Source organism: Mercenaria mercenaria, chromosome 13 (assembly GCF_021730395.1).
Source record: "Mercenaria mercenaria strain notata chromosome 13, MADL_Memer_1, whole genome shotgun sequence".
Taxonomy (NCBI): Eukaryota; Metazoa; Mollusca; class Bivalvia; order Venerida; family Veneridae; genus Mercenaria; species Mercenaria mercenaria.
Genome location: NC_069373.1, coordinates 27,834,996 through 27,861,008, shown reverse-complemented (window position 1 = coordinate 27,861,008; position 26,013 = coordinate 27,834,996). Strand labels below are relative to the sequence as shown.

Genomic DNA, 26,013 nt, shown 5'->3' with positions numbered 1-26,013 from the left:
AACCCTTTGAGGATAGGCTAGGATTACGGAAGAATTTAAGAGGCACCAAATGTATGTTAGGACATGCATAAATGATGTTGTAAACTTACTTATTTCACTTCAAATAGCGTTTTCTTCATTGCCTTCTTATTATTTCGTGTTATCGATCAGTCATTTTGGGTTAGTATAATCTTAAAAGATATATTGATGGCGGCGCGCGGAAATATTATAGAAATATCAGAGTCAAAGTTTCTATACTTTAAATTTGATGAGTTGTTTATACTTAATATATTTATTATCATTTTTTTTTAATTTGCAGACAAACGAAGAATTATATTTTCAATAATAGCTCAAAAGGATTTTCAAAAATATACTTTCAATTTTATAATTTGATTTTGCCTGTCACTTTAGATTTCCGCGCGTATAGAATCGGGCGAAATAAACATCCGTATACGTAGGGCTGTCATTGATTGGGTCTTGGGCATATCGACGATACCGATATATCAGAAGACAAATATCGACGATACATCGATATATCGATTATTAAGTTAGATTAACAATCTATTTGTTCGTATGCATACTATATACCTTCCTGTAAATGCTATTTTTAGTTTTATTGCCTATTTTTCATATTACTGTTTGATTGTGTTGTATTTATGAAATAAAAGAAATAAATAAAGATTAATAAAATCTTTCATTTTTATTTTGCCTTCACTTCTCTTTTGCATTTATCTAAATTTACAACTTTGTGAACTTAATAGTTTTTGAGGGTCTGAGTATTTATCTGGATAGTTTTTTCTCTCTGTAAAATATCGATTTTGGAAATGGGAATCGATAATCGATCGACAAAAAAATATCGTTGATACATCGATATCGTTTCTATAGATGACAGCCCTACGTATACGTTTCTTTTTTAATTTCATTTTCGCTATTTTAAGTATAATAAGTAAGTTTACAACACCATTTATGCAAGTCTTAACATATATTTGATAACTCTTAAATACTTTCGTAATCCTAGTCTATCCTCAAAGGGTTGTCTAGACTGAATACAGAACTTCCGTAATCCTAGAACCGGAGGCTAGGATTACGATCCCGTAATCGTAGCCACTGTCTTCTTTTATATTACTGATATGATGCTAGTCTTGCCAACCCTCTTGTGGTATTTTGTTGATATGCTGCTAGTCTGGCCCAATTATTTTCAAGTGCGCACACAGTACTATTAAGTGAATCAGTTGGATTTTTTGACATGTAGAAAATATTGGGCCTTCAACATACTGAATTTTTAATCTCACTTTGTTTTCTTGTAAGATTTTTAAAAATGTGTTACATAGTTTTGTAAGAACTTTAAAAATTTGTTACACAGGTTTGTAAGATTTTAAAAATTTGTTACACAGTTTAGAAAATAAATATTTTAACAATTTCTCTGTTTGTTCTCTTGGTTTTATGCATTAACATCTCACTTTGGAAGATCCTGCCATGATCGAACCTGCTTTCAGTCTAGTCCGGTTTGACTTTCTTAGAACCTTGCCAAAGACATAAACAACCCCTACTGATTTTGTTGTCGAGGTCAAAGCGACCTTTAAGGCCTTCGTCTGTTTTACTTATGATCAGACTTCATACATACAGACATTGGTTCCCTATTAGATCTAGAGTCATGTCAAAGATTATGATTTGAGAAACCTTTACTGACTTTGGTCTGGATGTGGATTACTTTTTGGGTTCAATGAGTTCAAAAACCTGGAAGCATTTAGTGAAATATTGCAAAATGATGGAATCTTTTCTTGCCTGGCTTCTCGATTAAAATTCAGACCGGTTCAGCTATAAGCTTCCCTACAGTCCTCTCAGGGCTTTGATTTTAAATGTTATTTATACGTTTTCTAAAAACACAACCTCTATGCGTAGTTTAGTGACTTTTTAAAAACTTGATGTGGTAGTAAGATGAATCAAATTACATCGAAAATATAATACTACAACATAATACCACAACATAATACTAAATGCATAACTTATTTCAAAATGTACTGTACATTTTATTTCCAGGTGCCCGAAGTTCAGCTCGGTGCAGGTAATACAAATCTTGCCTCGACATGAAACGTAAGTAAAAATCATTCATCAACATTCTAAAGAAAAGTTTCAAAGTAAATGCTGAAAAGTACATCAGCATCGGCGTGAAGTGGCACCAGCTACTGCTGCTGTACTGCCAACTTCACCCTAGATAAGTTATTGTGTACCCTAGAGAAGTTATTGTGTGTGTAGGTAATAGCTCATTTTAGTGGATATTTTAAACAGGTTAAACCATAAATAAATATAGATCTATTCCTGCTTCTTTCGAAAAAAAAAAGAATTATTGACTACTTATAATGTATATTACTTTTCGGAGGCGTGTCAAATACCTGCTATTTCTTTTTTGTAAAGCCGTTTATTGGGAGTAGCACGCATAATTAGGTCGTTATGCAGGGGCATATTGGAGTTCGGAACCGTTATCATGTATTTCACGGTTATATTTTCTTGTATTCAAATGTTTGCTGTCCATCCAGTGTACGTCCATGATCGCTAAGTCATGCTCTCTTGAAAACAAAAAAAAAGAGGTTTACTGGTTCCGTTATACGCACTCATTTTACATGGGCTACGTACGTACAATTTTCGAAAAATGCACGTGATATACCAACATTACTATCGTGAATTATCAGAGTATTTTCCAGCTGATATAATAATCTATTTTTAGATTTAAAGAAAATACCAGAAAATAGACCAATAATATCTATCCTTGTTTCTTTTTACCTTTAAAACAATATATAAGTACGTTTTGCATGCACATTAAACATAACAGGAAATTAGACAGCGGATCGAAGGACACCATTTTGAAAGTCCGCTTATATTGCATACTAAGAAAAGGAAGCTATTAAAGTTCAAAAAAAAAGAAAAATGTCGGAAATTTTAAACATTCCACAGCTGTGCTCTTCGTGTGCATTTGCCGCGGCGGCTACAGTGTTCTATAAGAAAACATTCCGAGAAGATAAATTGCCCATTGTCGGTGCCCTGGCGCTACTTGGACTTTTTCTTGAACATATAGAAAAATATCCGGTTTCTTCTTGTGTAGGAATATGTGTATCAATGACTGTTCTGTGGTACACAACTTCCAAAGACAGAGAATGGTTTAAAACTGCCATGAAACTGGACTTCTTTTGTCTACTGCTGTTGGCCATTCTGGACGCTAGATATGCCGGAAGAACTGGCCTTGTCATTCCATATTGGACAAATATCAGGATACTTGTCGCTGCCATTCCACAATTTCTTCGTAAACCGCTATGGCTGAAAACAAAACTGCAAGATGTTCGGAGTAAACTTGGTCCAATTTACGTTTTATACGTATCAAGTTATGTTTTGACAAGAAACGTTTCCGCTGCGCAATGGCTGCAACAAGTGGCAAACGTAGCCATGTGCTCATCTGTTTTTGCTGGAGTATTCGTCCGTCCTGACAATTCAGCTATGTTGGACCTTACAGCCTATTTATGGAAACTATACTGCGATGTTGTCCGGGCTTTCTTCCGACCGGAAGAAGCCATGCTGGATCGTGTGCCATACAAAACGAAACTTTCCGAGCGACGTTACTACCACGGACGCTTAATGCTGTGCTCATTCGGATGTTGCGCGTTCCTGGCTGTAGCAGACGTATTATTTTGACTGTAATTTTCATATTTTTCTTGAAAGTGACACAAAACTTTGTGCATTATAGGGCATTAGTCAGAAAATATATTTTATACATGACACATGTGCCAGTCTTGCACGTAAGAAACCTACCCATATGTGTACGCAAAAAAAAAAAACATAAATGGTGCTGGGAGTTTTATTTTGTGCTGTATGTTAGTATAGTATACCTTTAATGCAATGACATTTGTCTGTGATCAGTTGTTTTAGGGCCAATATTCTGATTATAATAGTAGGAGGTACACTTTGAAGATTCGTTTCTTATGATGGAAAAATATCGTGTTTTAATGATAGAATCATTACATAACGGTGTCTTTCATTTCCAAATCGTTCACTGCAGGTCATGTATTTATTTGCAAATACTGAATAATATGCGTTCGTGCTTATATCTGGTGCAGATATTTGGTGCAGATTTTTTATACATGAAATATGTTGGCCTATAACCATATGCTGTTTATTTTTATATGTGTTTGTTAACTTTCTTGAAAGTCTTTTTAGCCCACCATCATCAGATGGTGGGCTATTCAAATCACTCTGCGTCCATGGTCCGTCGTCCTTCCGTCCGTCCTTCTGTCCTTCCGTCCGTTAACAATTTCTCGTGATCGCATCTCCTCAGAAACTACCAGAGGGATTTTGACCAAACTTTGTCAGAATGATGTATTGATACCATAGTTGTGTCCCCCTGAAAATCAGACTGATTCAACAATTTTAAAGTGAGTTATGGCACTTTGTTTATTTCTATAATTTACATAGATATATATAGGGAAAAACTTTGAAAATCTTCTTGTCCAAAACCACAGAGCCTAGAGCTTTGATATTTGGTATGAAGCATCATCTAGTGGCCCTCTACCAAGATGATTCAAATTATTTCCCTGGGGTCTAATAAGGCCCCGCCCCGGGGATCACATGGTTTATATAGACTTATATAGGGAAAAACTTTGAAAAACCTCTTGTTCAAAACCACAAGGCCTAGGGCTTTGATATTTTGTATATGACATCATCTAGTGGTCTTCTACGAAGATTGTTCAAATTATGTCCCTAGGGTCAAATATGGCCCCGGCCCGGGGTGACATAGTTTACATAGACTTATATAGGGAAAAACTTTGAAAATCTTCTTGTCCAAACCACAAAGCCTAGGGCTTTGGCATTTGTAATGTAGCATCATCTAGTGGTTCTCTACCAAGTTTGTTGAAATTATCCCCCTAGGGTCAAATATGGCCCCGCCCTGGGGGTCACATAGTTAATATAGACTTATATAGGGAAAAGCTTTTAAAATCTTCTTGTCAATAACCTACAACATTCATATTTGGACCACATGTATGGTTTTGAGTGGCAAGATGAACCTTGACATGAGTTGACCTTGATTTTGACCTAGCGACCTACTTTCACATTTCTGTAGCTACAGCCTTCAGATTTGGACCACAAGCATAGTTTTGTGCACTGAAAAAAACTTTGACCTTGACATTGACCTAGTGACCTACTTTCACATTTTTGAAGGTACAGGCTTCAAATTTGGACCACATGCATAGTTTCGTGTTCCGAAATGAAATTTGACCTTGATTTTGACCTAGTGACCTACTTTCACATTTCTCAAGCTACAGCCTTCAAATTTGGACCACATGCATAGTTTTGTGTACCGAAACAAACTTTGACCTTTACATGGACCTAGTGACCTACTTTCACATTTTTGAAGGTACAGGCTTCAGATTTGGACCACATGCAAAGTTCTGTGTTCCGAAATAAAATTTGACCTTGATTTTGACCTAGTGACCTACTTTCACATTTCTCGAGCTACAGCCTTTAAAGTTGGACCACTTGCATAATTTTGTGTACCGAAATGAACTTTGACCTTAAGATTGACCTAGTGACCTACTTTCACATTTCTGTAGCTACAGGCTTCAAATTTAGACCACATGCATAGGATTGTGTACCGAAACAAACTTTAACCTTGACATTGACCTTGTGACCTACTTTCACATTTTTGAAGGATCAGGCTTTTAATTTGGACTACATGTATAGATTTGTAATCTGAAGTGTAATTTGACATTGATTTTGACCTAGTGACCTACTTTCACATTTCTCAAGCTACAGCCTTCAAATTTGGACCACTTGCATAGTTTTGTGTACCGAAATAAGCTTTGACCTTAAGATTGACCTAGTGACCTACCTTCAAATTTCTCAAACTACAGCCTTCAAACTTGATGCACATGCATAGTTTTGTGTACAAAGAACTTTGTCCATGAAATTGATCTCGTGACCTACCTTCACATTACTCAAGCTACAGCTTTCGAATTTGGACCACATGCAAAGTGTTGTGTACGGAAATGAAATTTGACCTTGAGCTAGTCAGTAAGTCTTGAAATTTGGAACACTCAAAAATGGCACATTGGTGGGCGCCAAGATCACTCTGTGATCTCTTGTTATGTATAGTTGATGGCTAACCCTAACCTTGTTTTTGCTTGTATATCATTCTATGAAAACGTTAAACGTAATTATTAAATCGGTGCACAATCTATAGTTTGCATTCATTATACACCCATTACATTTTTAGCTCGACTATTCATAGAATAGTAGAGCTATTGGACTCGCCCATGCGTCGGCGTCGGCGTCGGCGTCCGCGTCCGCGTCCCGATTTTGGTTAAGGTTTTGTATGTAAGCTGGTATCTCAGTAATCACTTGTGGGAATGGATTGAAACTTCACACACTTATTCACTGTGACAAACTGACTTACATTGCACAGGTTCCATAACTCTTTTTTGCCTTTTTACAAAATTATGCCCCTTTTTCGACTTAGAAATTTTTGGTTAAGGTTTTGTATGTAAGCTGGTAACTCAGTAACCACTTGTGGGAATGGATTGAAACTTCACACACTTATACACTGTGATGAACTGACCTACAATGCACAGGTTCCATAACTCTATTTTGCTTTTTTTACAAAATTATGCCCCTTTTTCGACTTAGAAATTTTTGGTTAAGGTTTTGTATGTAAGCTGGTATCTCAGTACTTACTAATGGGAATGGATTGAAACTTCACATACTTGTTCACTGTCATGATCTGACATGCACTAAGCAAGTCCCGTAACTCTACTATTTTTTTTCAAAATTATGCCCCTTTTTCGACTTAGCAGTTTTTGGTTAAATTTTTGTATGTAATCTGATATCTCAGTATCCACTAATTGGATTGGATTGAAACTTCACACACTTGTTCACTGTCATGATCTAACATGCACTGTGAAGGTCCCGTAACTCTACTTTGCATTTTTACAAAATTATGCCCCTTTGACTTAGCAGTTTTTGGTTAAGTTTTTGTATGTAAGCTGGTATCTCAGTATCCACAAATTGGAAAGGATTGAAACTTCACACACTTGTTCACTGTCATGATATGACATGCAGTACAGAGGTTCAATACCTCTACTTTGCATTTTACAAAATTATGCCCCTTTTTCGACTTTTGTATTCATTCAATTGACAAGGCTGTTGAATAGTCGAGCATTGCTGTCCTCCGACAGCTCTTGTTTTTCTTAATTTTGAGTTTGGTTTGAATAAGACTGACATAATCAAGGTTATAAAGTGAGTAGAGGAATATCTCAGGTGTCATTCTTTCACGCACAATAATTTACACCCCGAGCTGGGTTTCGAATACACAGCTAGCGGTGACGTTTGTTTGTTTGTAATTAGACATATGTCGTAGGCCAAATTGGAATCTAGGCAGATCCGGAATCTGCCTAGACCAAACTAGAATTCTCTTTTAGTCTAGGCCAAACTAGAATTCTAGTTTGGTCTTGACCAGTTCCGGATCTGCCCAGACCAAACAAGAATTCTAGTTTGGCTGTACTGATTCCGGATCTGCTTAGACCAAACTATAATTCTAGTTTGGCTAGACCGATTCTGGAACTGCCTAGACCAAACTGAAATCTTAATCTTAGTAAAAGAAAGTAGATCTTTTGATGTTTCGACAGGAAAGACTAACATGTGATAAAAAGAATATTACATTTGTGACTTTCCACATTGAATTTATTAAACTCGTAGAGCCTTTCATTTTATTATTTTATTCAACTCGTTTAATACATGTAAATTCAATATGAAAAGACACTCATGTAATAACCTGTAGATGAAAGTCCATGTTCATTGTTCTGGTTTATATTTTTTCCATTAAAGCATTGAAGAATAAGAAAAAAGCTCTATTTACAAGGGTACTTGATTGTATGTCCCAAAATTATATTATAAAAGCAAGTATTTGCTTATCTGTATTTATTGCTGAAGTGAAAGTTTGGTTATTTAAAGTATTTTATCAATAAAATGTCATAATCATATTTATTTGTTTCTTAAAATCGAAAACTGAATAATATGGTCTGTTTTCCATCCATTAGGAAAGAATAAATTATATAAATGCCCAAAAGAAACAAAAATACAAACTATATATACATTACCACCAAAACCCCTTGTTATATTGGTGCCCCTGTGAGGTGAAAACTAGCGTCTACTAATATGTTAATTCTTAAACAAGAAAGATTCCAGTTTGGCCTAGGCAGATCCGGAATCGGTCTAGCCAAACTAGAATTCTAGTTTGGTCTTAGCAGATCCGGAATCAGTCTAGACCAAACTAGAATTCTAGACTGTTTTTGGTCTAGACTGATTCCGGATCTGCCTAGATTCCAGTTTGGCCTACGACATATATAAGCTTATTTATAGTCGCCACCGGTAACACATAAGGATGACTCCTCCAGAAGACTGTTAGTATAATGTTAGTAGGAGGAAGACGCTCCAATTCCAGAAGCTTCCCTGGTTCTTTAGCGTGTCAGGTGTAAAGTACCCATACACGGGACTCTTATCCTAATGTTATTAATTTTTAGTTGGACGAGCAGGGGCTCGAACTCACGACCCCAGGTTTCGTAATCAGACAGTGTTACCACTGGACCACTGCGTCCGCTTTGTCACAGCGGTGACGGATAAGTGAAAACCATTTATATAACTATATGGATGTATATATCAAGTTTATAATCGACCGGGATGGTTAACCGTGCTCGAGAACAATTTCAGGACCAGGCGGCCGCCGGTTTGAAGAAAAGAAACTTGACTGGATATTAGAATATAGCTAAACAATTTCAAAAAATAACAAATAAACTTATTAAACATTGTTATGAAATGTCAATAAACAACATACGACTGGCGCGTGATCAATTTCGAAAAATGTTTACATTACCTAAAGTTAAAAATAACTTGAGTATCTATCTTTAGTTATAATAAAATCATTCAGGCCACGACGTTCAAGTTTCGTTCTAAAGTCTACGCTTTGTTGTATATTTCAAGCGCATATATTTTGTCTAATGACTTTTAAAGAAACTGACTTAAGAATCGAGCCGAAAATTAACAGACGAAATTTTCCATTGAATTTATCCTTTTTTTTTTTTTTTTTTTGACCAATTTGAGAAGTAAAATAGAGTTAGATGAGTACTATAAAGGGCCTTGAAAACCTTACGTTTCTCACCTGACCTTGAACTTCTAACGTTGCTTCTGACCCAGTTTGGTGAACATCCATTAAGCAGTTAATTGCTTACCTTAGCACAAAGTGCTCAAAATTAGCAGTTGTGATCACCAGTCGCATTCTTCCTCCGTTATCGTCTGTTGTGCGTCGTAAACGTTATAACTGTCAACATTAGATGTCACAATTTTGACCCAGTCGTAATAAAACTTTGCTTGAATGTTCGTGTCAGTAAAATTTCAAACTAGTTTGAAACTGGGTTCTAAAACTAGGTCACATGGTTAAATATAGAAAAAAGTTAACAGTCTATAAGCCGTATTTTCTGACTGATCATCATAATTTTTGTGTCGAAACGTTTGTGTCTATGAACTCTTGTTTATAACTACGTTACCTAAGATCTTAAACTGGATCACTAGGACAAATCATATAAATACAACTTTTAATGGTATAGGGGCGCCATTTTCCATTTTCCACTTGATCATCATATTTTTGTCAGAATTTTTGTCTCTTTGAGCTCTAGGTCAAATGCAGAACTTGATGTCTAAATTTAAAAAAAAAACGAGGTCAAAAGGTTAAATCATAAGAAAATATTGTTAACACCTTCGAGGCCGCAATTTGCATTTGATATTTATAAAACTTTGTCATAAGATGTGTCTCTATAAAATAATATCAAGTTTGAAACTGAGGTCAAAAACTTGGTCACTATGTCAAATCATAGGAAAACCTGGAAAACAGTCTAGAGGCCATAGCTTACTAGTATACCTGATTTTAAAGCACTGTCAAAATGTTCTTGTCTATGAAATCTATTTGAAGTTTGATTCTGCAATATGTTTGGTCATAAACTTGGTCATTAGGTCAAAGCATAAATATCCCTCTAAGACATGATGTTCTCGAGTCGGGTCTTGGTCAGAATGTTTGTTTAAAATGTAGAACTATGACAAATTTGTAACTGGAGTAAAGGTTGAGCGATACAGGGCATTCTTTTGGTTTTCGGTAGGTTTTGCTTGGCATCTACGTATTAGTACGTATATCACTACGAGTGCGACGTTTTAATACATTTTGGTTTTTGAATCAACTTAGTAATCTCTAGTAAAAACGTACTGAACCGTGGTAGTGAATTGTGACATACACCTAGCAAAACGTACTGAACCGTGGTAGTGAATGGTGACATACACCTAGCAAAACGTACTGAACCGTGGTAGTGAATGGTGACATACACCTAGCAAAACGTCCTGAACCGTGGTAGTGAATGGTGACATACACCTAGCAAAACGTACTGAACCGTGGTAGTGAATGGTGACATACACCTAGCAAAACGTACTGAACCGTGGTAGTGAATGGTGACATACACCTAGCAAAACGTACTGAACCGTGGTAGTGAATGGTGACATACACCTAGCAAAACGTCCTGAACCGTGGTAGTGAATGGTGACATATACCTAGCAAAACGTACTCATCCGCAGTGAAAGAACTTGGAAATGTACTAGGAACCTGCGTAAAACCTAACAGCAAACATTTGACAATACGTAGGTTTGGAAACGTAGTAATACCTAGTCTTTAATATCTCCTGGCAGTGTGACTAGGGCTTTAGTTCTTATTATTTTGCTTTGCTAACAAAGATTTAAAATATTGTTTATTGATATTTTGTAAGTTACAAACATCTTTAGGAATACATTACATTTTTACAGTGATTTTCTTAATCCTGTAAATTCTCGTTTTAAGTGACTTTAAAAGGAAGTAATATTTATTGGCATTTAATCATTTGATTGATCAATCTTAATAACATTTGGCTTTTTTTAACCAATGACCATACCAATATAAGAATGGCAGGACAATATGCAACATGTTTCAAAATTAAAGCATCTTTGTTATCATTATTTTCACCACTGTATTAACGAGATTTAATTATATAAATCATATTCAAAAACGAGTTAGAAAGTGCTGGTAAACACGAATGACTAAAACGGTTATAGCGAAATCAATTGCCAAATCATCTAAGAAGCACAACTCCAAAGTAATGGTTGCGCCAGTTCTGGCGGCATAATTGGCGCGAAATTATATTTTGTTACACAGTCTAGTCATACTATATTTAAATACCGTGCAATATATCCTTTCCATTTTTATCAACTATTGCAGGAATTTTGTCCTTATCTACCCTAATAAAATAATCAAACACTGAATTTGGATAAAATCCCATTAAGTGGTTTACATGCGATAAAATCCTTAATACCAATATTTGGCAAGATTTGTTCAAAGTCTCGCACAATCATTATTGGTAAAGACTAAGTCATCGTTTATTGTGGTAACAGCAAAATAAATTATCCCCAACAGATAAGGGAATCAATTTGTATACCTTTGTTATTAAAAACTCATAAAAATAAACTTGTTGCTGTTAAAACTGCCTAGGACTTGGCCAAAGTAAAGACGTATAGTGAAAATATATATGGTTCACGTTATGTATAAATTATTATGCACGAAGCACGTCCCGTCAACATTGATTCGCACTTATTGAATGTACGCACGTATTGAGTGTATAATAGAGAATTGATCCTACCGATTGTCGTCGCGAAAATCGGGATCAATCCCTCTTCGGTAACATGCGATATACCGAATGAGATACATATTATCGAATTAAAAAATGTGAACTTCCGGCATGTGCACAGAGCGTTTTTTTTTTGGAAGAAATACGCTTTTTCCTTGTGCCTAATAGGCATCCACATAACTTGTCCGAACCGCAACGTCTTGCACATCAGTACAAATATGGGCAGTGTTGTTTTTTATTCAAAAATCTACCTTTAAATTGATAGGAAATCGATCCTGCGCGAAACGACGAAAATCGGGATCGATCCCTCTACGGTAACATGCGATATACCGAATGAGATATTTACTATCAAAAATTTTGTCCTTCGACGGAAAAGTATGAAATTTGGCTCAAATATAGATCAAACTCTATATTTTCAGAATGTATGTTTCTTTTTCAGTTTTACGTTTGTGCGTTTACGTTAAAAGCGCCACCTGGTGGCACCCGATTTTTCACGTCAATTGCTCGTTTTTCTGTCATAATTTCAATAATATTTTGGCAATTTCATTTTTTTTTTCGTTTGCGCATTTAGTTGTCTGTTCCAATGTATTTGGCAAAATTTAAATATATTTAGTGCATTATAAGACCGTCATTTTTCTGAAAGCAAATTGACTGACGCCGAAATCGTTATAAAATTTGTACGTGCAAATTTACGCATTTTGTCCTATAATTTTTTTCCGTACGGTCAGAGAGTTTCGTTTTTTGAAAGCGTCTGTGGTAATGTTCACCCTTTAAAATTATCAAATAAAAAGGCATGTGTTCTCGTTGGATTTTTTGCTAAAATCTTTGAAAATCATAGTTAAATGTCGAAAAGCGCGACGTTTTTAAGGACATTATATAACGTCGTTACAGGACAGGCCGTCACAAGGCACGACATTACAAGATATTAAGCAAGTCAAGACTGTAACAATAATCGGGGTAACTACGGCTTTAGATAAAACCGTTTTTATATGTTTTTTCAACTGTACACCGGTCTATTTTATCATAAATACAGACTTTTCAAACTAATATTATGTTTGATACGCCGACATAGAGCTTTGATGTATTGCATCATTTAATAACGCGAGTAAATTTCTTCTTTTTTGTTGTTGTTTTTATTCACGGCGGTTGAAAAGGTAAACCCCTGTTTTCCCAAATTTCATTCAAAATTATCAGTTATGACTAAAGCAATAAAGTTTTATGTTCAATTTATTATTATGCAAGCACCTATTTAGACATGGAACATAATCACTGTGATACATCATTGGAAGTTTTCGACAATTTATAACAAATTTTATCAAAATTTATGTTTCAGGGAAGATTATCTATAACAAGTTATTTCTATGTTTCTAATCAAGGACATAACTACAATTCACAGTACACAGTGCTCTATTTAATGTATTTCAACTTTCACATATTAAATACACAAGAAAATACATGTAACTGGATATTGTAATTTAGAATATTTCAGCACGCGGCACAGTATGTAAGAAATCAGGTAAAAAGGTAAGCGTATATTATATATTTCAATGGACCAGATTGAAATGAAAGATGTCAAAGAAATATATAAAATAATTATTATGTTTTCTATTATGGCGTAAAGCTTAACAGCACGTGAACTTTCTGATGATTTAATCAGCACGTGAACTGTCTTTTAATTTCATCCGCCTTTCAAAACTTTTTTAACACGAATATAAATAGAGTCATAGATGTGAATTATTTTGTACAAAACAATATGTCTTAGCCGCAACTTTGCTGTTACCATACTTTCTCTGTTTTTGTGACGACGATCTGTTTGTATGCATGGCTGTACAATTTGACAGTGTTAAAACAGTAGCACAACTGTTCAGATATAAAACAAAAACATTACCAAGTAGCAAAATTCATATGACCGACCTTGAAGTTTGACCTTGATTCCGATGGGTTAAACGTTTGACTTTACGAAACTGAAACGAAGTATTCATCTTCTGGGCATGGTAAATTGATACTATTAAATCACTTAAGGTAACAAAAAACCGCCCTGCCCACCCAACAGCGTAATGATAGGAATAGGATGCTCATAAAAATTGTGTCTTATGGAAAATCTGTCACACATTTTTACCCTTGTAGGCGAGAATGCTCATTTCGAACCTAATACCTGAAAAAATGTTGACGAGCGCATGAGGTGCGAATCAGAAATGTGTCGCATGAAATTCTGTTACGCTGTTCTACCCATACTGGCGATCATTCACCATATTTCAACCGATTTCTGTACGAAATGTGGAACCACGCGCGGATGTACATCAGAAATGTGTAACATGAAGAATGCGTCAAACACTTCTACATTTGCTCATCAAGTTTCAGATCGTTACTCCAAGAAATCTACAAGTCCATTGTTTATGTAGTTCACCACACACTTCTTTGCTATGAGGGGCCGTAAATCAGCAAAGCGTCGCAAGATTTAAGCATAGACACCGACGGTCAAATTGACTCCGACATAACCGTCCCACAACTTCGTTGGGTTTGGGGAGGGGGCCGGAGCAGTGCGGTCAAATACTAAGCAAAGATCATTTAGATAATGACATCATCTCTGTAAAGAGCTTCAGCACTTTTTTTTCAAAATATAAGCATTGTTTTAGGTATAAAACAAAACATGTAATGATCAAAGTTAATTACCGTATACCTGAAAAACTATTTCTAGCGAGCCCATTTTCTGTTTTTTGCCAAGCTCTGTTTTTCAATAATACTGCTTTGGGATGATTATGGGGTCACCGAATTAATTTTCGCGTAAAATTACGTTACGCTACCCCTACCCCCAGAATCATAAGATAGCGAAATTGAGTATTTTTACATGTATCTCCTCCTTTGAGGATAAACTTACTATTTTATTTTTGCGAGTAAAATTAAATCAAAATAGCCTTTAAAACTCTGTTACATTAGCGGAATAATTTCTGTGTAGTGTTTAGATTATATTCAATATATGAGAATGCGACAAAATCAACACCCCATTACCCTTTGCGCTAAATTACATTACTCTACTCCTACCCCAGATAAAAAAAGCGTAATTCAAAGGATTTTCTGATTCTCGTGATCAAGTCAAACTCATTTTTAACCTATTTTAAGTATATTTTAATTTAAAGAGGCCTTTAAAACTATTAATGATTTTATTCAATGTTACAAGTGAAATGATTTATCTCGCAAGTTAATAATAATACATGAAAACTCATGTATCGATGCACATTACATTGTTAACATTTACAAATAATAATAGTAATAATAAACGACAGAACATAGTAAAAATCCTTTATTTGACTTATCTCAACCTTTTAAATTTAACAAGTACCTGTATAGAATTCCATCACAGGCCGCTTATGCCATAAATATCTTATTAGTTAATATAGTTGTCTTCTTAATGAAGCAGATTCGAACGACAACCAGTCTTCAGGGCAGGTAACCTAACCAGTGTTCCTTGATTCTGTATTCTCAACAAATAACTTCTATCTTCACCACATAAATCAGAGGTGGAGGAAGAATGATTTCGGACTAGTGCCTTCTATCAAATCGTCACGCCCTACCCGGGGAACCAAACTCACGATCCATAGATCTGCGCTCCTTCTACTGAGCTAAGCGGATTGGGTAAAAGAAAGAATAATGAATACTGAACTTATAGAAGTAAGGATTTATTGCAAATAGCGTCTGTGGTATAAAATTTCTATGTAATGAAAAATTAACTCTGACCTGTAGAACCAAATTTCGCCATCAAATTATGTGAACATATTCGTGAAGCTTCTCGTTTTTTAATAAACTGTGTGGTCACTAAAAATATAAACTTCAACCATCTGAGAAATCATTTTTTTCTGCCACACCGTTTAGAATTATTATTAGAATATTACAGTACTGTATGAAATGTACAGTATTCTGTTACACTGTATTAACGGAACATATTCATAACGGTAACGTCATGGTTTCTACAGTCTTACGCGTCGCGCTTTTCGGCATTTAACTATGATTTCAAAGTTTTTTAGCAAAAAATCTAACGAGAACACATGCCTTTTTTATTTGTTTATTTTAAGGGGCGGACACAGCAGCAGACTATTTCAAAAAATGAAACACTTTGACCGTTCGGAAAAGAAGTTATACGACAAAATGCGTAAATTTGCACGTACAAATTTTATTACGATTTCGGCGTCAGCCAATTTGTTTTCAGAAAACTGACGGTCTTTTAATGCACTAAATGCATTTAGATTTCGTCAAATATATTGGAACAGACAACTAAACGCGCAATCGAAAAAAAATAATAAAATCGCCAAAATATTATTGAAATTATGAGAGAAAAACGGGCAATTGACGTGAAAAATCGGGTGCCACCAGATGGCGCTTTTAACGTAAACGCACACACGTAAAATCGAAAAAGAAACATACATTCGGAAAATATAGAGTTTGGTCTATATCTGAACCAAATTTCATACTTTTCCGTCAAACTTCTACATTCCGGTCCTAAGGTGTGGATCGACCTTAAATGAAGCGTAACGTGCATAATGTATCGTAAATGTCCAAAAATGATGTCAAAAGTCGTCTTGATTCGTAAATAATACCTTAACAGTTTAAGCGTAGGCCTATATTTTATATATTCGGGTCCAAAATGTATTGACTGTTGTTGTTTGGCATACTCTCGGACGCGCTCAGTTGGCATTAATTCTCCCACATTTAATGTACAAGGGGTTTGTTTTCATATATTAACTATGCATTTCAAGGTAACGATAATATTAAGTTGTTTACATTTAAATGCTGATATATGTCTATCTGGTCGGCTGAATGTATGTTATGTTCTTCAAGAATGGAGGAAATAACATCCTCGGGTTTAGTAATATGTAATCCACGGGACGCGTTCAGTCAGAGTCGCCTCAATTAGAAAGAATAGTCTAACGTCAGAGGTTATTTCTTAGGTCACGGAGTTTTATTGGCCAGCTTGTAATGACAACAGCTTTCGGTATCAGTAGCTCAGTCAAGTGTGACTTATTGAACTATAATATTCCTTCTCAAGAGAAGGAATAATAATGTTAGTTGGTTTAACGGCAGTTTATTTGTTGTTTTTTTTTTGGCAATTTTTATACTAAACAAATTCGTTTTAGAAAAATTCTGACGAATGCTGAATGTAATATTGTAATAAGTGCTTTCTCTCCAGTTTGCTTAAGGGGGTCGTAGATGTAAGCAATTTTTGTTTAAACAGACGTTTTCAACTGTATTTCAGGTTATATTAAGATAGTGGACCCGTAATGGTAATGTTTAATAATTGCATTAACTTGATACAGTCTTGAAGTTAACATTGTTTCGCTCTGTGTTGCATTTTTTAAACAACTTTTATTGTGTCGTTTTTTTTTGTTGTTGTTGTTCTTTTTTAATCCCCCGCCACAAGTGGTGGGGGTTATAGGAATGGTCTCCGTCCGTCCTTCTGTCCTTCCGTAACATTTTGTGTCCGCTCTGTATCTCCTAAACCCCTCGAAGGATTTTTATGAAACTTGGGTCAAATGATCACCTCATCAAGACGATGTGCAAAACCCATGAGTCAGCCATGTCTGTTCAAGGTCAAGGTCACAACTCGAGGTCAAAGGTTTGAGCCTTCCATTTCGTGTCCGCTCTGTATCTCTTAAACCCCTTGAAGGATAATCATGAAACTTGAATCAAATGATCACCTCATCAAGACGATGTGCAGAACCCATGAGTCAGCCATGTCGGCTCAAGGTCAAGGTCACAACTCAAGGTAAAAGGTTTGAGCCTACCATTTCGTGTCCGCTCTGTATCTCTTAAACCTCTTGAAGGATTATTATGAAACTTGGATTAAATGATCACCTCATCAAGACGATGTGCAGAACTCATGAGTCAGCCATGTCGGCTTAAGGTCAAGGTCACAACTCAAGGTCAAAGGTTTGAGCCTTCCATTTTGTGTCCGCTCTGTATCTCCTAAACCCCTTGAAGGATTTACATTAAACTTGGGTCAAATGATCACCTCATCAAGAACTCATGAGTCAGCCATGTCAACTCAAGGTCAAGATCACAACTCAAGGTCAAAGGTTTGATCTCTGTATCTCCTAAATCCATTTTAGGATTTTCATGAAACTTGGGTCAAATGATCACTTCATCTAGACGATGTGCAGAATTCATGGGTCAGCTATGTCAGTTCAAGGTCAAGGTCACAGCTCAAGGTCAAAGGTTTACCCTTTCACTATCCATACCAGTGGCGGGGGATTTAGCTGTCTTTCAGACTGCCTTGTTAATTTTATATTATTTGTTATTTCCTCAATCTCAAACAGAGACAAATTTCAAAGTGATAACCACTGCGCAAAACGATCGCAGAGAATTCATTATACCAAAAATTTTGCTAAAAGAAACTACAAAGTATTGCGTAACAATTATAAAACACAAAATTAAACTGTCGATAACAATTTTTCTGGGGAGCCTCAAGTAAAAAGATTTAATCGGACAGAAATTAATCTGTAACACCGAAAAACTATGGCCTTGCTCTCTGCATTCAAAAATAACCATAGGGCAGAAGTAAAACCTACCTACATTTCTTCCACAATATGTAAACTAAAGAATAAATGCAAAATAAAGAACTTTTACCACATGTAACTCAGTATTTTCAATGATGTCTAAACCTTTACCCTTCTGTACACTTTAAACAGCAAGAAATGGCTAATCAAATGAAAAGTTTTCCGCTTTTGTACAACAAATCAATAATAATAAGTCCTGAAAAAACAGTTTATCTTACTAGATAAAAGAAATATAATGAAAAAAAGTTTGGTCCTAGTGGGGCTTGAACCTACGCCCTCCTGAAAAATTAGTTAAAGTAGGCTTATGGTAGGAATTGAATTCTCTTCAAAAAAGGAGGTACACTATTACGGGTCCGTCAATTTTCCTAACCGTTGTATTAGGGAAGGAACAGGACTAGACCATAATCATTAACAGTCCGGTTTGTAGCGGGGTTCGAACCCAAAATTTCCCTTAGACCGACAAGAAAATCGCCCCATCAGTACTTCAGTGCTTTGATTTCTTCAAAACCCCAAATTCATTTGTTAGTAAGTAAAAACAAAGAGCGATTTAATGAGTTCTATGCATGAGTCATTGTATAGTGTCACGCAGTAAAAAATGATAATAAAGAAGTTCGTCAAATCTAATGGTCACTAATCAATGTTTTATATATAGACGGGGGCCTCCGTGGCCGAGTGGTTAAGGTCGCTGACTTCAAATCACTTGCCCCTGATCGATGCGAGTTGGAGCCTCACTCGAGGCGTTGAATTCTTCATGTGAGGAAGCCATCCAGCTGGCTTACGGAAGGTCGGTGGTTCTACCCAGGTGCCCGCTCGTGATGAAATAATGCACGGAGGGGCACATGGGGTCTTCCTCCACCATCAAAGCTGGAAAGTCGCCATATGACCTATAATTGTGTCGGTGCAACGTTAAACCCAACAAAATAAATAAATTATAATAGACGCTGTTATCAGTTTAAAATGATTTTGTGATGAAACTTCTGGTGGTATGTCCAAAATCAGACCAATTTACTCTACCCTCATCCCCACCTGTTACAGTCGAAGACCTCACATGTGGCTCAAACGGTGGTTATCTTAAAGGACTTCCCTCTCAAGTATGTCGAGATTTTTAAATTATTCACAGGTTATCAAGTTGAAACAATTGAAAAATCAGTTATTTCTCACTTTTGGAGATTTTCTGACCTTGTTATCATTAAAGGAACAGGATGTTGATTATTCAATGTATCGAGGTTATGATAAAGTGAGCTCCGTGTGATGTGAAAATGAACATTACCTCAATTATGGATTGTATTCTAGCCCGACACAGACATTTACCTCTTAAGAATGCAACTAGGATTGCAATCATAGATGTTTAAGAAAAACCTTAATGAATACAGACAAATATGCTTTTGATTGCAAAATGCAGTTCCTCGCAGTGTACCAATTAACATATACACTGTACATAGTGGGCAACATTTTTTAAAAATATTTCCGCTTTGCAGTGAAAAATCTTCTGCCAATAATCTTTCATGTTTTATCTGTTCATACTAAAATACAAAATCCTCATGCTTTGTATAAGCTCCGTATTCTCCTGATATCACATCGATCATTTTATTGAGAAATGTTTTCAAAAATCTCGGTATCTGGGATACCAAACTAAATGCATGCCGAGATATTGAAAATTTTCGACAATTGTAGCGAGTCTTATCACCGTTGCACTTGTTTGATTGTTTCATTAGTGATAATTAATTGAAGCACCTTGTCACAAGGATCAACCAAGGCAATTCATTTATGGATGCTTTCAGAAGTACAACAAGACCACAACATTCAAAGCAAATGTACATTTGAAATACGCCGACATTTTCTGTCTATAAAAAAGGATCCAAAATATTAGAACTCTTATAATACATCACGAATAGTCGAAAATGCTGTTGAATACTGAACCATCTTGACATCGAAAACATGGCATATTTTTCGAAATTCTTTGGCACATTTTATCTTTTTGTATGAATATCAATCTAACAGCCAGCATGTCTTTCCTTCAGAGGCTTATTTCAATTATAAAATGGTTGGCATTCAGCAAAGCGATCGAATATCTGCCAAATAAAGATTTCTTCTGTAAACATTTCTTTTTAGTGTATTTGTGTATTTATCTGAAATCAATAATTACCTGTCTACCTACTTGTTTAATCTTTTGTTAAGTCTCGAGGCTTTCAAAGAGGTAAGGTTTATACGGTATTTACATGTACATTATTTCAAGCCTTTATGTTAAATATATAGACCTTCGGGTAGATCTTTCTCTCTTGTTGAGTAATCATTTACAATTATTTAATGACTCTTATAAATTATTCAACTTATGTGCCACAATTTATGAAGATTAATATTCGATCAATATGAAATATCCATCTCTTTTTGCCGCTGTGTTTATTTCTTAAGTAAGTCTAAACTTGTAATGGAATCAATGCATCTGTCTGAATGGTGACAGTATATTTTGAATGTTTTCAAGCTTTACAGACAACTTCATTCAGCTACTAAAATTGCAATACGTTTTAATTCTATATCTTGACAGTACTAACATTTACCTTCAGGAAGTTCATGTAAAACCGTTTTTGCAATTTTAGAAAAATAAACAGAAACGAGTGTACAAAACAATTTTTAATCTTTCAGTACAATAAAAAAACAGTGTCTGGTCATTAAACATGATAAAAATAAACGCTAAAAAACATGAACAGGAACCATGCTTAAAATGAATTAATGAATTATGCAAGTATTTACATACACATGTTAAATGTCTCCCACATTAGCATGCGTTTTGGACGGAGTTTGAATAGGAGCCGAGGTTCCTTATTTCATAAAAGGATCACCTCTCAACTACTGATTTACAGACAACAGCTAGAATAAACTACATTTGATACATGAAATTATTGAGCTTACAGAAATAAAGTACATAAACTTGTGAGCAGACGAGTTACAAATATACCAGCATTACAATTAAAGGATTAACACAAAAACATAGATCTATTACTTTATCCTATAATTTCCAAATACTAACACAGATTTTATTGAATATTAATAGAGGCTACTATTTGATACAAAACAAGATTTCTAATATTTTCAAAAGTAAATTAATTAGCTGAGATACAATACACAATTATTTAAATAAATGCATATTAAAACATTTACCAACAAAAAAATCTGCTACTGCAATAACAAGTACAGGTCTGTTTCCCAGTTATAACAGGAATGCAACTGAAAGTGGATCTTCCTGATTTGATCTAAAAAAATCTGATATTTTGAAAATGATAAACTGGACTCGAGTCTAATTTTTGAATAAATTATTTAATATTTATCACATTTTCAACAATGATAATCTCTAGCAAATATATGTTGGTATTCCAGTCCGTGTGTAAAATGTATCAGCAACAATTCTGTTACGTCCATTATCCGGTGCCTTGAAGTCATCCTGTTTGATCACATCGCCTAGCCTCCAGCCATACTCCCATGAACTCAACAATGGAAAACTGAATTTATCCTCAGGATTTTTCTCATTTCTTTTCTCTAAATACTGATATCTTCCCTTTCCTTCCTTTGTGAATCCATCATAGAGTTTTTCTTTCACTCCTGGTGTAACAGGTCGCATTTCTGCGCTCAGAAGGTTTGTACCAGATTTACAAACGAATGTATCGTCCGCCTGTGTGATTTTCTTATTATATCTTGGCTCTTTAACGTTCTTTGGAACCTTGGATAAAAATCCATCTGCTGGTTTTGCTTCGTTCTCAATTTTTCTCCTAAACACCTCGAATTGTTTCGATTTCCCACCATCTTTTGGTCCGAGTTTCGCGTGCCAAGCTAGCCGGACGTCTCGTTCTTTATTGTAAGACTCTTCCAGAAACTTTTGAATTTGAGTATTCGCCGGATAACTTCGGCTTGCCATGATTGTTCTTAATAAATCTCAACGATAGATAAGTCACTTCTGTGCACCAAATAAACAGTCAATATTACTGTCCCAACTTGCTATAACACCCCGAAATCCGATCATGTAGCGTACCAACGTCGCCACGGAGACGTGACGTCACAATCTCGGTGCATATCGCGAGATCAACAGCTTCCAGATTACTTCCGGTGACTGGTACTACTACAACAACAACAATCATGGCTCCTTCGTGTCCCGAAGAGGTGGATGTTTTCACTGTTCCACATTCTCGCATGAAAGAGTTAGTGTGCAAATATTTAGATATGGTAAGGCGTTGCAGTGAATATTTATCTTAGTAGCTACATTAGCTAAGGCGGTTCAAAGCGTTAAAGAGAGAAAGTATACATGACCTACTTCAATTTTTTTTTTTAAAATAGAAATTTATTTTAGACAGGCTGGTCCCAGAAAAGTCGCAAATTAGCTATATATAGCTAGAAATAGCTATAAAACCAATAAAAATTGTTCAAAATATGTGAATATCAAATATAAAATAGTTATTATCCCATTCAAATGGTTTATGAGACAAAAGACAATCACAAAGAAATTATTGAGATCTATGCAGTTTCAGTTTCAATACATGTTGCGAATTTCTGCGATTAGTCATTTATAAATTTGTCATATACATGATGATTATCACAAGCGAAAAATTCAGTGATGATTTATCGCAAAATACTGCCGCAGTTATTGAAAATGTGACTACAAAGATCTTGGTTTTGTGTAATTGTCTTTCATCTTACAAACCTTTTGGACATGATTATGACCATTTTGCATCTTATTTTGACATATTTTGCCTTATTGGTATTGGTTTTATAGCTACTTCTAGCTATACATAGCTAGATTTAGCTATTTAGCTAATTTGTGACTTTTCTGGGACCTGTTAGAGGTGTAGCACCTATGCGGTACTTGACGTAAAATCAGTACTGGTTTTATGGCAGTAACAAGTTGAAGTGTCTAGCACCTAGCCCGTCCTTTAGGGGTTTTCTAGGCGTCAGTCAATTTGTTTATGTAAACTAAGTTATAAATTATTATTGTAACAGTCTCAGGAAAAATGTGCAGCCTCGACCGGGATTCGAACCTCGGACCTTCGGCTTACCGTGCCAACGCTGTACCAATTGAGCTACTGAGGCCACCCGATACGAGAACCGCTACACACCTTCCCTGTTATTGCGAGACATTGGCACTCCTGGCCAATGTCTGCCGCAGACTGTAAACCGAATTCAGATGCACACCCCAGCCAAATTGCTTCGCCCTGCATGGGCTCCAAGGGTGAGCATCCCGGATGAGCCCCCAAATGTAACAGTCTCAGGAAAAATGTGCAGCCTGGACCGGGATTCGAACCTCGGACCTTCGGCTTACCGTGCCAACGCTCTACCAACTGAGTTACCGAGGCCACCCGATACGAGAACCGCTACATTATCAAGGATAAACATAATATTCATTTAAGTACTTCAAATGGGTTGAATATAACTCATAATAAAGAAGAGACTTATTATGTTCGCAAATATAATGTGAACAGGTACGAGGAGATATCTACCCTGACACTGGTTTCAATATTCAGTGGACTGCTGATGACACTAAATTGCAGAAACAAAACACAAATTATACATTAAAAAAATGTCAGCGAGGCAATTTTGTGTTTTAATGTCAACATAAATTCATTATCAGAGATGTAATAAGTACAAATAATTTGTACATAAACCAGAATAAAATATTGGAAGTGTCTAGCTGTCCAATAACCGGTTATGTTTTAAGAATTAAAGTTTAGGCGTTAGAAAAACATCGCTTTTTACAAAATAACATGGACATTCGGCGATCAATGTTTTATCATTTCTAAAAATAGAGTATCAGTGGATTTGTATACAAACACGATCTCATTTTATGGACTGAAAAGTCAGTAATCTATTCGAGACGATGAAAAATATACCTTGGTATGTATTCACAATATTTTGTTTACAGATAAGTATTAATATATTAAGTAAATAACAGTTAAAACTATAAAATCATTACTTATTCATTAAGAAATTGCAATTACCGGACGGCTAGAAAATTCCCTGAGGATTTGCTAACCGGATGGCTAGAACGCAGGCTAGGCATCCGGTTACCGGACAGCTAGGCACTTCCTAATTTATTCGGCGAAATTCGGCCCCATTACCTCTTCTGAAAAGTGTGTTTTTTTTTCCCATTTTAAAAAAATCCCCCCCCCCCCCCCCAGAGATTACATCGAGTGAAATTGATGTCCGATGTGGTGCTGGGTTTTATTCGATGTGCAGCAACGGGTTTGATTCAATACCAAGTACTATCACGTGGGAGCTTTCCACATTCATTTTGTTTTCACAGTCAAATGTCGCACAGATGGCTTTAAATGTCACACCACACCGCGAAGTCTTAGACAAAAAAAAACGGCTAAGGGGTCAATGAAAATTGACATTTTGTTCAAGCATAGCCTTCTATCTCAAAGGTACTTCCCCAACTGCGTGGTGCATAATCGTTTTTGATGTGACATCTCGGCAAATCAAGTGAAATCGAGAACATGAATTTTCCTTTGTCAAAAATCTCTATGACTTTCTTTTTTTTTTAACTCGTTTCTGGCACATTGTCATTAATAATTAGCCAATTTCTTGAATTTTAGATATATGGACTAGAATTGTCATGTCATTTCTGTCATAATCTATCAGGGTCTGCACTATTTGTCATTTTTTGCAGATGCAAAATAGTTCAGTTTTGGCGAAAATGATTATTTTAGAGGGAAAAAAATACTCATCAAATATTTGATGTTGGATTAGCCAAATGGTTGTATATTCTTCACCAGTGGCTAAAATAACCACACTATCCAAGATTCTATGTGGAATAAAACATGCCACAAAAATTCCCCTTTTAGCTTGTTCGCTTCAAAATGTTGCCCCGGCTAAGGGCACTGACCCCCTTCCCACAAAAGTGAAAAAAAACCTGTGCTGAATGTAACTGAGACTGAAAGATTTGTCAAATACCGAATACTGGTATGCCATCGAACAGTTACACAAAATGGAAATGTTCAACTCGTTTAGTAGCGATATCGAAGGATTTTTTAAAATTAAAACAAAAAATAGGGACTTAAGATAATAAATATATATTAAAATAATGTAACAATGCCTATACACTTGAGAGTGAAAGAAAAAAGTGAAGAAAAAAATATATATAGTCCCCACATAAATACAAATACGTAATAGTTATAGTATGTGTGAGAGTGTGTTACCAGGATATATCAGAGCTAGGGGTACATTGATAGGACCTCAATAGAGAAAAAGTGTTCCGATATATATCGGAACAGTTTTACTGTGCTGATATATATCGGAACCCTTTTTTTCTTATGAAACTCCATAGAGATTTCCGTGTTGATATATATCGCAACAGTTTTGTAAGATATCAGCACAGTTTTGTAGTAATAATGTGTGTTACTATGTATAACATGCTGCAAAGATCAAAGGAAAATTGCCGCACTATGCGATAAAAATACATGGCATTTATATAGTGCAAAAATTATAAAATATTCTATTGCGCTTTACAATTACATAACACACATTTAACATATATACATACAAAATATGAACAGGATTCTAGAACTTAGATTTAAAAATTTGGACATATATAAATACTATTTTACACCACTTCTGAATATTTTGTATTTTAACAAGACTACACTCATTGTTCATAAAACTGCCTAAATAAATGACCCAGGTTCAAAATTAATGCAGTTTCATTACATTTAGAAGTTATATTATACCATAAAATATTACCAAAAAATGACTCATCTTGATGTAGATTTACT

General features: G+C 35.4%; 2 protein-coding genes across 2 annotated transcripts in view; one reads left to right on the top strand and one right to left on the bottom strand.

Moving 5' to 3' along the window:
- Positions 1–20,877: 20,877 nt before the first annotated feature.
- LOC123529194 (protein ATP6V1FNB-like) lies at positions 20,878–22,304 on the bottom strand. Its single transcript, XM_045309421.2, has one exon. The coding sequence runs from the start codon at positions 22,167–22,169 to the stop codon at positions 21,609–21,611; it is 561 nt and encodes a 186-aa protein (XP_045165356.2). The 5' UTR covers positions 22,170–22,304; the 3' UTR covers positions 20,878–21,608.
- Positions 22,305–22,327: 23 nt separating this feature from the next.
- LOC123529193 (F-box/LRR-repeat protein 5-like) overlaps positions 22,328–26,013 on the top strand; it is a 118,208-nt gene continuing 114,522 nt past the window's right edge. Inside the window, exon 1 of the mRNA XM_045309420.2 lies at positions 22,328–22,474. Coding sequence (XP_045165355.2) covers positions 22,388–22,474 — 87 coding nt within the window. The 5' untranslated portion in view covers positions 22,328–22,387. The remainder of the gene's footprint in view (positions 22,475–26,013) is intronic.